Raw genomic sequence first — 12,907 nt, 5'->3', positions numbered from 1 at the left:
TCTGTTTTTCTTTCTTCCCTCTGCATGCCACCTCAAGTTTTTAGCGTCTCTCGGTGTTGAGAATAGACGCTTAAATCTTGGAATAATGGAAAGATACCACAACACCTTAGCAGGAGGTCCCTTCATACCAGCATTGCAACTCATTATCTTGTAGCGCGACTTCATGCATCGTGGACACTCCTCCAATTGTTCATATTCATTTCGACAAAGAATACAATCATTAGGACATGCATGTATCTTCTTATACTCCAAACCAAATGGACACATGAGCATCTTTGCATAATAGTAAGACTTAGGAATTTCATTCCCATCAGGCAACATCTCACTTAACGCGGACAACAAAGAAGTAAAACTACTGTCCGTCCACCCATGCTTCGACTTAATGTTAAAAAGTGTTAGCACAGATGATAGTTTGGAGTATTTTTTACACCTAGGATACAAAGGCTTTTTAGAAGCCTTCGATAATGACTCAAACACATCACTTTCAACACCACGCATCATCTCATCCACCCCTTCATCCTCGACCTCATCCACCTGATCATCCTCAAATCCATCCTCATCACCATTATCAATAATATACTCATAATTTATGTATTCCTCGTCCACACAAATCTCATTGCTTCTATCATGCACATCATTCCCATCAACATCCCCACTATACTCTCCTTCTTCACCGTGCCAAATCCACACATGGTATCTGAGCCCAAACCCACGACAAATTACATGATCTCTAATGATTTTAACACTATTGACCACCTTCACATTATAACAATCAACACCAGGACAATAGAGGCAATCGACACCCATTCTGCGTTGATAAGATAAAGCCCTCTCGCCCTGTCAAAGAATTCCAATGTATCACGTCTACCATACATCCAACCACGATCCTTCTCCATTAAGTAAATTGTCTCTAAACATAGCAACATATTAAGAATAATGTATAATTGCTACATATATTATATATGTAAATCAAATTCAAACACACACCATGCATATAACATTCATACAGATAAAAAATGCATATATGCTTCCAAAGGCTTATCACTCCAACCTAACCCATCCTTGAACGTGTAATCTCACTAGTGAATGTATGCCGACTTTCCATTTTAAGGAAAATCCGGCAGTATTTCCCCCCAGTTCTCCAAGTACAAAATGTAGGTAATGACTTACCCATATATGTACCTAGAGAACAAGGTGAGGAAATGGTAAGCCAAGACGTTCCTTAAAATCAAAAAAAAAGACATACATTCACCACGTAAGTGAGAGTAAACGTTCAAGAACAGTCCCAACCGGGGACTTTTCAAGACTTTCTCCTAATGAGAAAGCCTTGAACGGGTATCTAGGCATATGATGATGCAAGCATTTCATATATTGTTGTATTGATTTGTCATTAAATAATACACAAGTTGTAATAGCATGAAAAAAAATTTATTAAATGAATAAAGAGAATGAAATATAGCTTAGTAAAGTGTATAATTCATACCAATATAGCAAGTACAATGGATTTATTCTTTCTAACTTCCCACTTGAGCTAAATATGTAGTCTTAAAGCTAATAAACTTGTGCTTCAATTCACATATGAGCAAGACAACTTCTCAAATCATCATAATGTGCCATCATTTGAAATCAATAGGAAAGCAAAAATTATAATCAATGTGCATAAAACCACCATAAACCTCTCATACTTGGAATCGACAAACATCTTACCACACATCTCCCTAAACCAACTCACACAAACATGAATAGCTCTCACTTCAGTTGTGAAAAATAAAAGCAATAAACGCTCATGTATTTATGGGGTGAAATATGAGAGCACTCAACCTAGGCATAAAATGCATGTCAACTTCACATGAATTGTCCTCTTTAGACTTGCAATGTGACTTTCTCCACTTTCAAAGATTGATGCAATTGCGAAAATCATGAAATCCAAAAAGGGTAAGCTTGGTTAATAAAGGGTTGGACGACGTTATTTGGGAATGTGGTGCTCGAAAGTATAACAAATCCTAATCCCACTACACATTCAAATATCGGGTTCAAACCAACCTTATTTCCTCCAACTTCATACAATATAAGCATAGCCCTTTTTTTTTTTAATCACACATTTTTTTCTCTCTCTCTTTTATAAATTTGCAAAAAGAAGGGATTTATAGCATTTTATGATTTAGGAAGACTTTTGGAACTCCTCTTTGTTTTGAGGTATGGGTATATGGAATTTTAAAACTTTTTTCTCTTCCTCTTCCTTTTCTTTCTTTTCCTTCTTTTCTGTTCTTTTTTTCTTTTCAATAATACTCAACTTCTTTTTTTTCTTTTTTTTTTCACAAGTCACTCATAGGGCTTAAACAAGTGTAATGCTCCTTCAAAAGAAACCTACAAAAACGACTTTATGGCTTTAAATGTAGGGTATCAAGAAAAGGGAAAACACGGCTCAAATTGGCTCAACCTACGGGTGAATGCAAAAATAAAAATAAAATTTATGTGGACCTAAAATGTTGAGGCTCTATTCTCTACAAGGGAAATTTCAATCACTTTTCCGCAACATGCATCATTCAAGTCTCAAATAGTCAAAGAGCAAAGCCAAGAATTCAATTACATGAAGGACAACTAATCACACATGAAAAAGTACGACTGAGTTAGAATGAAATCAGTCAAATATGGCTCAAATATCTCACCAGGTACACAAACTATTCACATAAGTAGAGCGGGGAGACCATCCTAGCCACAAACCTACTCAATTCCAAGCAAATTGATAAATGGTTTTTGGAAAAAAAAAAAAAAACTTTTCACAAAGCACACATGTATGATCATTATCATAGAAGCATAAGCGTGTAATGGCATATCAAAGACACTAATAAGAAAGAAAAACTAACCAAACACTAAAAAAAAACTAATATATACATGGTGAAAAATGAACCCTCCCCCAAGCTAAACCATACATTGTCCTCAATGTATGCATAAATCAGTGTAAAATGACAAGGGGCGAGGGGAACAGGTCTACTAATCAGGAGGGGTAAAATCATACCTCGGGGTGGAGCCAGGACCTTTTTGTTTGCTTGTTTTCTAGACACTAACAAAACAGGAAAATAAAAAAGTAAAAGGCTAAAAAAATAAAAATAAAAATAAATAAAATAAAAAGGAATGGGTTGCCTCCCATTTAGCGCTTGTTTAAGGTCTTAAGCTTGACCTTCTTTATTAGCTCAACTTGGGTCACCACACAAAGAAGAAACTCCGCGATGTTGCCCATAAAAATATCTGCCTCCAAATGACTCCTTCATTTTATATTTGACATGCTTTGTATCCAAACTTACTTTCATGTAGCTAAACACATCATTTGGTGGAATATTGTCCTCGTTTCTCACAAGGTTTCTATCACATACACACTTATCAACCAAAGGGTTAGTAGCATCAATTCTTAAACAAGTACCACCATCAAATATAAAATTATGTTCATTAAAGAGCTTAAACATGACTTGTTTATTCTTGGCCCTAATGGTCACTTGTCCTTTAGGAACATTTATTAGAGCTTGAATTGTGGCAAGGAATGGACGACCGAATATAATCGGGATCTTATGGTCTTCTTTCATGTCCATAACAACAAAATCAACAGGAAAAACAAGTTCATCAACCTTAACTGATACATCCTCAACCACACCCATAGGGAGTCTAGAAGTCCTATCATCCATTTGAAGAGAAATAGGGGAAGGTTTAAGTTTTTGCAAACCCAATTTTTCATATAATGAATAAGGCATTAAATTAACACTAGCACCTAAATCACACAAAACCTTGTCGAAAAAATTTTCGTTTATCATACAGGGAATAGTGAAACTACTAGGATCATGCAGCTTAGGTGGTAGGCTATCACATAAAATAGTGGAGCCTTTCTCATTTACTACTTCCTTATCCTCATGTTGATCTTTAATATTCTTCACAAAATTTGCAAATTGAGGCATTTGAATTAAAAGATCGGAAAAAGGAATAGAAGCGTGTACCTTCTTAAGAGCTTCGCAGTATTTCCCAAAATGTCTATCGAGCACGTTTTTTGACAACCTTTGCGGGAAGGGCATCGGTTCCTCATAGGCCGATGGAGCAACATGTTTGGGACTTTTTACATCCTCACCATGTTCATCTTTTCTTGGCTCCACACTGCACACTTTCTCATCTATTTTCCTCGGAAATAATTCATCTCTTCTCAAGAAAACTGCATTGCATTGTTCCTTTTGGACTTTTGCTTGATCATGAAGAGTTGATAAATGACTCACTTGTTGTGAAAGTTGAGAAAGGTGGGTTTCTATCCTCTTATTTTGAGCCATAAGCAAATGAATTGAGCTTTCAAAGTGTTCATTTCGCTTTGCTTATAGCTCAGATTGCTTTGTCATAAGCTCTTGCTGTCGAAGAAGGGTGGTAGTGAAAGTCTCCATAGTGGAATCGAGGTTGTATTTTGAAGTTTGCGGTGGTGGTTTTTGATACATGGGTTGGTGATTAAAAGATGCCCTTGCTTGAAAATTAGGTGGTGGTGGCGGAGAATACAATTGAGCTTGAGCATCATACGGCCTTTTAGATGTCGTAGTATATAAGGCATTTGCTTGCTCGATTGACATTACGTCAGAGGGAGGTTGACATTGTGGTGCAATATGGCCTTGAATACCACATAGTTGACATGTTTTGACTGAAGTGGAAGAGGATCCAGCTTGGATTTTTCAAACTTGCTTGCTAATGCTTGTACAGAACTTGTCAAGAGAGTTAAAGCATCAACATCAAATTTTCCTTTAGTCATCACAGTATTTCTGCCCCCTGGATGATAATTATCATTGGCTGCCATTTTCTTAATTAGCTCCTTAGCTTCAGTTGGGTTCTTAGTCATGAGAGAATGACCCCCAGATGCAGCATCAATGTATATGCAGAACTCGTGGATCAGACCATTGTAGAATGTTTGGATCAGCAGCCACTCTGGGATACCGTGATGAGGGCATTGTCTCTGTAAGCGCTTGAATCTTCTCTATGCCTCATATAAAGACTCATCATCAGATTGACGAAAGGTAGCTAGCTTGTTCCTTAACTTTGTTGTCTTCTCTTGCCCTAAAAATCTTACTAAGAAGGCCTTGGCAAGCTTATCCCATGTATCAAAGGAACCTATACCTTCATCTCGTAACCATTCTTTCGCTCTATCCCGTAGTGTAAAAGGGAACAAACAAAGTTTGATAGCATCATCAGTAACGCCGTTGAGCTTCATGGTGTCGCACTTCACCAAGAAACTGTCTATGTGGCTAACAGGGCATTCATGAGGTGTGCCTGCAAATGAGTCATTAGAGATGAATTGTATGAATTGAGGTTTTAATTCAAAGCTCTGGGAGGTAATAGGTGGTCTGACAATGCTCGATAGGAGCCCGGTAGTCGTATCAGGAATACCGTACTCCAAAAGGGATTTCTTGCCGTCTTCCATATTCCTGTTGTTCTGATTTCTCCTTCTTCTACTACCTCGTCGTCTCCTTATAGTTGCTTTGATTTCAGATTCAAAAGGTTCTAAATCGTCTAACCCTGAACCTTGTGTTTGCATGCAACAAGGAACTAAAAGTAGAGTATCAAAAACACAAGAAACAATAGCCGAGGCAACGAATAAAGCTTAGCAAAAACAATCACAAATAATCAAATGAAAACATTAGTCCCCGGCAACGGCGCTAAAATTTGATAGGCGTGTCGCATACCTAACAAAAATAACCTAACTAGACCACTACTATGTAGACGGGCAAGTAAGGATCGAATCCCAAGAGACTAAGGTTCACCTAAATTATCTAGACTCAAATAATCACTAAGAAAGAATCAAATTAATGTTGGAATAAGCTAAGAACTAATGTATGAAAAACTAGAATTAATCAAAAGAATATAATGAATCAATAAACTAAACATCCAAGATCAAGTATCACCACAATTACGATCGATGCAATTATCTATCTACCCCTAGCATACAAATCCAATAAACATGGGGAAAAGTAAACCTTAATCAATACCAAGGACCTCTCTCGAGTATCAATGGCTTCTCTAACCACAATCAAGCCTATTCTCATGGAATCATGCAAATTAGAGACATTAAACACTTTACTTCGCTTCCCAATTATCAATTCAACTACTCTCGTAATGAATCTCAAACCCTAAATTGATCTACTCAAATCCGCTAAACCCAACTCTCGTTGTGATTAGAACTATGGAATAATAACAATACTAATTATCTCTAATCTAGTATTGGCATAATCACAATCAATTTAACATTAACAATTGCAATAGTTATTAGAGAATTTAAAGAATCAATTCATGCATCAATCATAATTGGGCTACCCTAGATCTTGGAATATAACTACTCACACATAATGAAATAAGAAATAACAAAAATAATCAAAGAAAACATAATTAAGAAATAAGTGATGAAAAGAAAATACCAAATCTTGAAATAAATGGAGATTGCAAAAGTAGAACTTGAATCTTGAATTACAAAAGCAATGTCAAGTCTTAGAGAAAACTAGGTCTAATAAGGAATACTAGATTCTGAAATATAATAAAGTTTGGGGTATTTATACTCCTAGAAAGATAAGAAAACGTAAGAAAGTTTAGCGCGTAATCTTCCTAAGAGGCACGGACGTGCCTCACTTCGAGTAAGGTTTTTCTTGTCTTCTGGACTCCGGGCACGGACGTGCCTCATATGCAAATTCGAAGTCAGCAGGGGCACGGACGTGCCTATATGAGGCACGAACGTGCCTCACTTCCAGAGAGTTTTCTTCGGTTTCTGAGGCCTAGGCACGGACGTGCCTATTCTGGGCATGGACGTGCCTAGCTTCCAGATTACTTCTTCTTTCTTTCTTCAATAATACATGGGCGTGCCTCTCTTAAACATGGTTGTGCTTGACTCCAAAAAGTCCTAAATGACTCGTTCTTCGACCAACGAGCTTCGTGAAAGTCCATGGGCCTCGGTTTAGTCTCATGACTTCATAAAAATCTCCATAATTGCTTCTTTAATCCTAAATTACATCAAAAACAACGAAACTACCCATAAAAGAATCGAATCATCGAAACTAAACCAAATCAAACCAAAATGGACTAAAATATTAAGTTAAACTAATAAGAACAACTAAAAAGAGGCTAGCAATTATACACAAAACACGGCTTATCAGCATCACATATAGGCGGTAGAACTCTAGCAAGAAGGGCTAGACGGTAGGGTTACTTTTGGCCTACTCTTGAGGCAGACACCATGGAATTGGTGAAAAAGTGTGACAAGCGCCAAAGATTTGGCCGGCTCATACGCCGTCTGGCAACAGACCTGATGGCTATCTACAGCCCGGTTCCATTTGCAAAATGGGGCATGGACATCTTAGGTCCATATACGCCTGCCACAGGCGGGCGGAGGTACATCTTTGTAGCTGTAGATTACTTCACCAAATGGGTTGAGGCAGAGGCGGTCAAGGGCATTAAGATAAAGGATGTCATCTCCTTCATCTGGAGAAACATCTTCACCCGGTTTGGGGTTCCTATGTCTATGGTCTTTGACAATGGCCGTCAGTTTGAAACGCCTACCCTCAAGAGCTGGTTGGGAGATCAAGGGATCTCACATTGTTTTGCATTCGTTGGCCGCCCCCAAGCAAACGGCCAAGTTGAAGCCTTCAATAATCTCATCTCAGACGACATTATGAAGAAAATTGAAAGGGCTGGTGGTCTATGGGCAGATGAATTGCCTCATGTCCTTTGGGCCATCAGAACAACTGAAAAACGGGCAACCGGTGAAACCCCATTTCTCATGACATACGGCACTGAAGGCGTCCTGCCAATCGAACTTTATGAGCCAACATTTCAAGTTATGCTCTATGATGAAGAGGCTAATTGGGAGGCCATGCGTCTTGCATTGGACTCACACCTGGAGCGCAGGGGCAATGCCGCCTGGCATCATGAGATATACCGTCTGAGAATGACGAGGGCCTACAACAAAAGAGTGCACAAACGGCCCCTCAAAGTGGGGGACTTTGTGCTACAAAAATGGAGGCAACCGGTAGGGAAAATGAGCAAGGGAAGCTAACCCCTAATTGGGAGGGCCCCTACCGGATTTGTGAAGAAGTCAGAGGCGGCACCTACCGCCTGGAAACCCCAAACGGCAGGCAGCTAGCCATAACCTAGAATGTAGATAGCTTGAAAAAGTACTACTTCTAAGGATTTGTAAATATTTTGTAAATAGGGTATATTAATGAAAGAATACTTTATTTTCAATTATCTCTTGTATAAAGACCCGTCTGTGCAATGCACAGCCGTGCAACTACCAAGTCCCATCTGTGCAATGCACAACTGGGCAACCGTTTGCTCTAATTGAGTAGAAGGCTAAGTACCGAACTTAGTCATTCAAATGGCTAATGGCCAACATATTTTAAACCGCCTGCTCTAAACATGAGCAGGCATCCGGCGACGCCCATTTAGGTGAATTCGCCGAAGAGAACATCTCCCTTCCGGGTGGTACATTGTTCTACAGGTCATAAACTCAAACGACTTTAACCGGTTAGGTTAAAGATAACCCATGGTTGTTCGAATGACCTATCAAAATCAAGATACACCCGGTTATTGCCCCAAGACAATACAGACGGTGAATTAAATCTTGGTCTGCAGCCGACTTTTTCCAAAAAGCACTACAGCCGGCTACATCTTCCATAAACAAGGTAAAAACCTTGTCGCTTAATCCGCAATTGGTTAAAATGCATACGTCCGTCCACAGGCCGCCTGCATACCAACCAATGGCATTGTCAAAAATCCAAGGGGTAATCCGCAGCTGGTTAAACAAGTATCCTAGGTTGTGTTTAGTCGGCATAGCCGGCAGATACAACTTAGAAATAACTCTATATTGTAAACGGTCAAGGACCGCCTACTTATTCATCCAGATGCTTATATGGACGGCTACTTGCTTAGAGTTGGATTAACTACAAGCAAACAACCATCCAGGGGCAGACAGAGCCATTGCATCCGGCATACCACATGTATCAATTCATATTGCGAAAATTGCAAAAAATTGAAACAAATAGTAGCAAAGCAAAACCGACACAGTCGGCACATCCTTCTTGGTCTTGACCAACTCATCCTTCAGCCGGGTGACCTCAGCCTTCAGCCCGGTGTTCTCCTTGTCAGCCTCCCCCAAGGCCTTGACGTCAGCCTTGAGTTAATTAACTTGGAGTTGTCAGTCGGCATCATTTTTGTTGGCCATAAGCTCCCAGATGAGTTCCTCCTGTTTCATCTCCGGGGCTTTAGTTTGGATTTCAAGCATAAGGGAGTTATATTGACATACATCTATTAATTCGGTTGCCCGTCTCTAGGCATCCCTTACCTCCTCTTGCTTCTTTTGCAAGGGGGCTTTCATCCCGTCAACCCTCAACATCACCTGCAAAGTCAGCCGGAAAAGAAGTTAGTCTTTCAGTTATATTACAACCGGTATATTAGCAAAATTGCAAAAAAGTACCCCAACTGGTATATCAGCAAAATTGCACAAAAGTACCCCAACCAGTATATTACCTCAGCCAGCAGTGAGGTGATGCGCTCAATGTTGACCTGGTTGATACCCAGTTCCGTCTCCTTCTCGGAACGGGTGAGAGTCCTCAGCATTCTCTTGGAATAATTTTGCATATCCGGCCAACGAGAAGAGGCATCTGCATCATGAGATATATTCATTAAGTGTTGGGCATAAGCAGCGCCTATATTCAGCCGGCTGCCTGAAGAATCCCCTGACTGAGAAGCTTGGGACTTGACTCGAGCAGGCCCCAGTGGCCAGTGGGGTCAAAGGTGAGATCCGTACCTTGGTTTTCAGGCTGAGGAGTGACACCACCCCCAGCCGCATTATAGTGGGATGCTATAGCAAGCACCCGGCTAGAGGGAACCTCAAGCTCAAACCCAGACTTTGCAGACTTTTGCCTACGGTTGTGGGCCTATCAGGAGCCGATAGTCTTCCGGCTAAGGTAGGTGCGGGGTCACCCGGGACCCTTTGCCTTTGAGAGGATGGTTGGGCAGGCTCCTCACCCGGCCTTTTCGGCATTTGCCTTAAAGATCGAGGGACGTTCTGGCTCCCCATCTGCAAAAAGAAAACAAAGCAAAGCAACCGGTTAGTACTAAGATGGGTTGCATGACATACAGAGGGTATAAAGGTCAACCGGTGCTTACCCCATTGCCTTTGGCCGCTAGTTGGGCCTTCTTTTTCTCAAGTTGCTCCTTTTTTATTTCAGCGGCTGACTTAGTCGGCATTTTATCCGGATGAGTCATCTCGAGTCCTTTCTCTGAAAATACAAAAAATTGTTAGAGATTATTCGAACACCATACAGGCGGCATAATACGCCGGTTAAGCAATAAACATACGTTTGCTCCAAAAGGTACTAAGACCGTAGGCTGAAAGGAACGCCTCGCCCTTGAACCAGTCCGGATGAGGGACCCAAAACTTGGGGACAATAACTTGTGTCCCATCATTCAGTGGCATCGTAGTCTTCTTAAAAAGGCCCGGCTCCATTATTTGATCCCAAGACCTCCTTGGTATCTTGGGGAGGGCGCATTTATTTCCTAGTAGAGCCAGATGCTTATTATAGCGGCGTAGCCGGTGGTTCACAGCCGGAGAAGGGGAAGAGACCATATAGAACTTGCTCTTCCAGCTAGTCCATTTAGATGGCTTCTCCAAAGTCATCATGTATTCCGGATGCGTGGTCAATGTGTACCACGCATTCTAGCCGCCTTGGGCACGGCTCAGATAATGCATGTGCGCAAACGCCTCCTAGCTAGGTGTCACATCCTACATCTCGCAGGCGGCAATGTACCTAAAAATTTTCACCTAAGAATTGGGTGTGAGCCGCCAGACGCCAAGGTCGTAACCTTTTAGAATGGCCTTGATTGTGTTGTGGAGTGGGAACCGGAGGCCGGCTTTGAATGCCGCCTCATAGTAGCCGAAGTAATTATCGGCGTGTTCCACGTTGTTATCCTAGACGATGGCTGCATCTACAAGTAGAACAACTATCTCCCATCCGGCTCCTATCGAGCGCTTCTTCAAAAATGTCGGGAGTGTTGCATTCAAAGTAACAACGTCCCGGGCACTCATGTGCGCCTCTGTTAGGTTATTTGCTTATATGCCTCCTCATCCTCTTGAGGGGCATCCGGCTCCATTGTCGACTCTGTTGAGTCGGATTGTTGGACGGTTCCTTCACCGCCTGAGCTTCCGAACTCTTCAAGAATCTCATCTCCGGGGGTGCTAGGTACGCCTGGTTGGTCAAAAGGAGCATCATCAACCGGAGTTCCGGCTGAATCATCGAACTGGTACTCGGGGTCAACAACCGTTTTCCTTTTCCGAGCCATTCTGTCCTGCACATGAACAGAGACGGTCAGATTCGTAGAAGAATAAAGGTGGTCCAAACACCCCCAGACGGCGTCCCCAGTCCTAGACTCAGCCATATCTGGTGAATGGTTGACATCTGCCCTAGGTTGTGTCGTGTGTGTGTTAGGTGAGTCTATTATTCTCTAACAACATATACAGCCGGGAAAAACTCAAAAAGTTGCGAAGGGCAGAGACGGCACCTTGAAGTAGTATAAAAGCTTGCTAGCAGACGGATCCTCTAGTTTTTGCTTGCAGATACCCCAAGCGGTACCTCTTTGAAGAGCAACTCAAGTTTGTAGAAGACTTGACCGTTTTCCCAAAATGTGGCTTGAAGATGCCACAGGCGGAAGAGTCCAGTTGTGTATGTTTTGAAAGCTGAAATACAAAACAAGCAGTCAGACGTTTTCAAAGAAAATCACTCAAAGATACCACAGGCGTATTTAAAGAAAATTTCTTGAAGATACCCAAGACGGTATAAGACCGGCTGTGGTTCTATTGAGAGCAGTTATGAAGAAAATTGCTCAAAAGTGCCCCAGACGGCATAAGCCTGGCTATGGGTCTATTAAATGTAACTTTTGAAGAAAATTGCTCAAAGATGCCCCATGCGGCATAAAGCCAGCTGTTGGCCTATGAAATGCAATTTTATAGCATTGTTTGAAGATGCCCCAGACGGTATACGACCGGCTATGGGTCTGTTGAATGCAATTTATAAAAAAAATTGCTTAAAAGTGCCCTAGACGGTGTACGACCGGCTGTGGTTCTATTGAAATCAAGAAGAGGAAATTGACTAAGTAAGACGATACCTTAGTGAGTTGATACAAGGAGCACTCAACCGGTATCCGGATGCGTCTGAAAGGAAGAAGCTGGTTGCACGAAAGAACAACCGGTGTTAGAGTTTTTTTCTCTCAAGTAATTTTTTGTGAAAATTCGCAAAGTAACAAATGAGAGGAGGGAGTCTCCAATTTATAGGAGGGGGCAGAAGGCGAACCGTCACCTCCCCCTCCAATCCAAATTCGAATTCAAAAAAAAACGGAGGGAATGAGACGAACCGTCACCTTCCCAGAATGTGACACTTGTCACAAGTGCCACATGGCAAGCCACATCACACCTGTGAGGGGAAAATGTTTGGGGTAAAAAACCCCTATGTCATGTGGCCCAATAGCAAGCTAACACGTGGCAGCCCTTGAAAGGCCCAACGGGATCCAATCGGATGCTGACACATGGCATTGTAACCCTAGTAGGGGAGCAGGTCTTCATCTGCTATAAATAGAGGAAACTCCTCATTTATTGCACATTCAGAAATCCTCATAAATACAAACACAAAAACGGAGCAATACTAATTGCAGAATCTCTCTGAATCAGAGAGAAAACCAATTTAATTTCCGCACTTTCATACATCCGGAGACGTACTAACTTGATCGTCGGAGGCGGAACTCCACCCAACCGGAGTTTCGTGGTTATGCAGGTACAGACGGTCGACGCGCATTCCTAGAATTGTAACTCTCCCAAGGGACTCCAAAAACCCCGAAACAAGTGGTATCAGTT

The 12,907-nt window shown here is 41.4% G+C and overlaps 1 protein-coding gene across 1 annotated transcript; it reads right to left on the bottom strand.

The window, feature by feature from the left end:
* Nucleotides 1-3,194: 3,194 nt before the first annotated feature.
* Nucleotides 3,195-4,307, bottom strand: LOC110694392. The gene has a single exon (XM_021871561.1). The coding sequence runs from the start codon at nucleotides 4,305-4,307 to the stop codon at nucleotides 3,195-3,197; it is 1,113 nt and encodes a 370-aa protein (XP_021727253.1).
* Nucleotides 4,308-12,907: the final 8,600 nt, after the last annotated feature.

The sequence above is a fragment of the Chenopodium quinoa genome, unplaced genomic scaffold, assembly GCF_001683475.1.
Source record: "Chenopodium quinoa cultivar QQ74 unplaced genomic scaffold, ASM168347v1, whole genome shotgun sequence".
NCBI classification, from domain to species: domain Eukaryota; kingdom Viridiplantae; phylum Streptophyta; class Magnoliopsida; order Caryophyllales; family Amaranthaceae; genus Chenopodium; species Chenopodium quinoa.
The sequence above is the reverse complement of the archived record's forward strand: the minus strand, read 5'-3'. Positions and strand labels throughout refer to the sequence as shown.

Bases quoted from the DNA above. Each gene is read 5' to 3' on its own strand.
- LOC110694392 (XM_021871561.1), bottom strand. From the start codon at position 4,307: ATGGCTCAAAATAAGAGGATAGAAACCCACCTTTCTCAACTTTCACAA.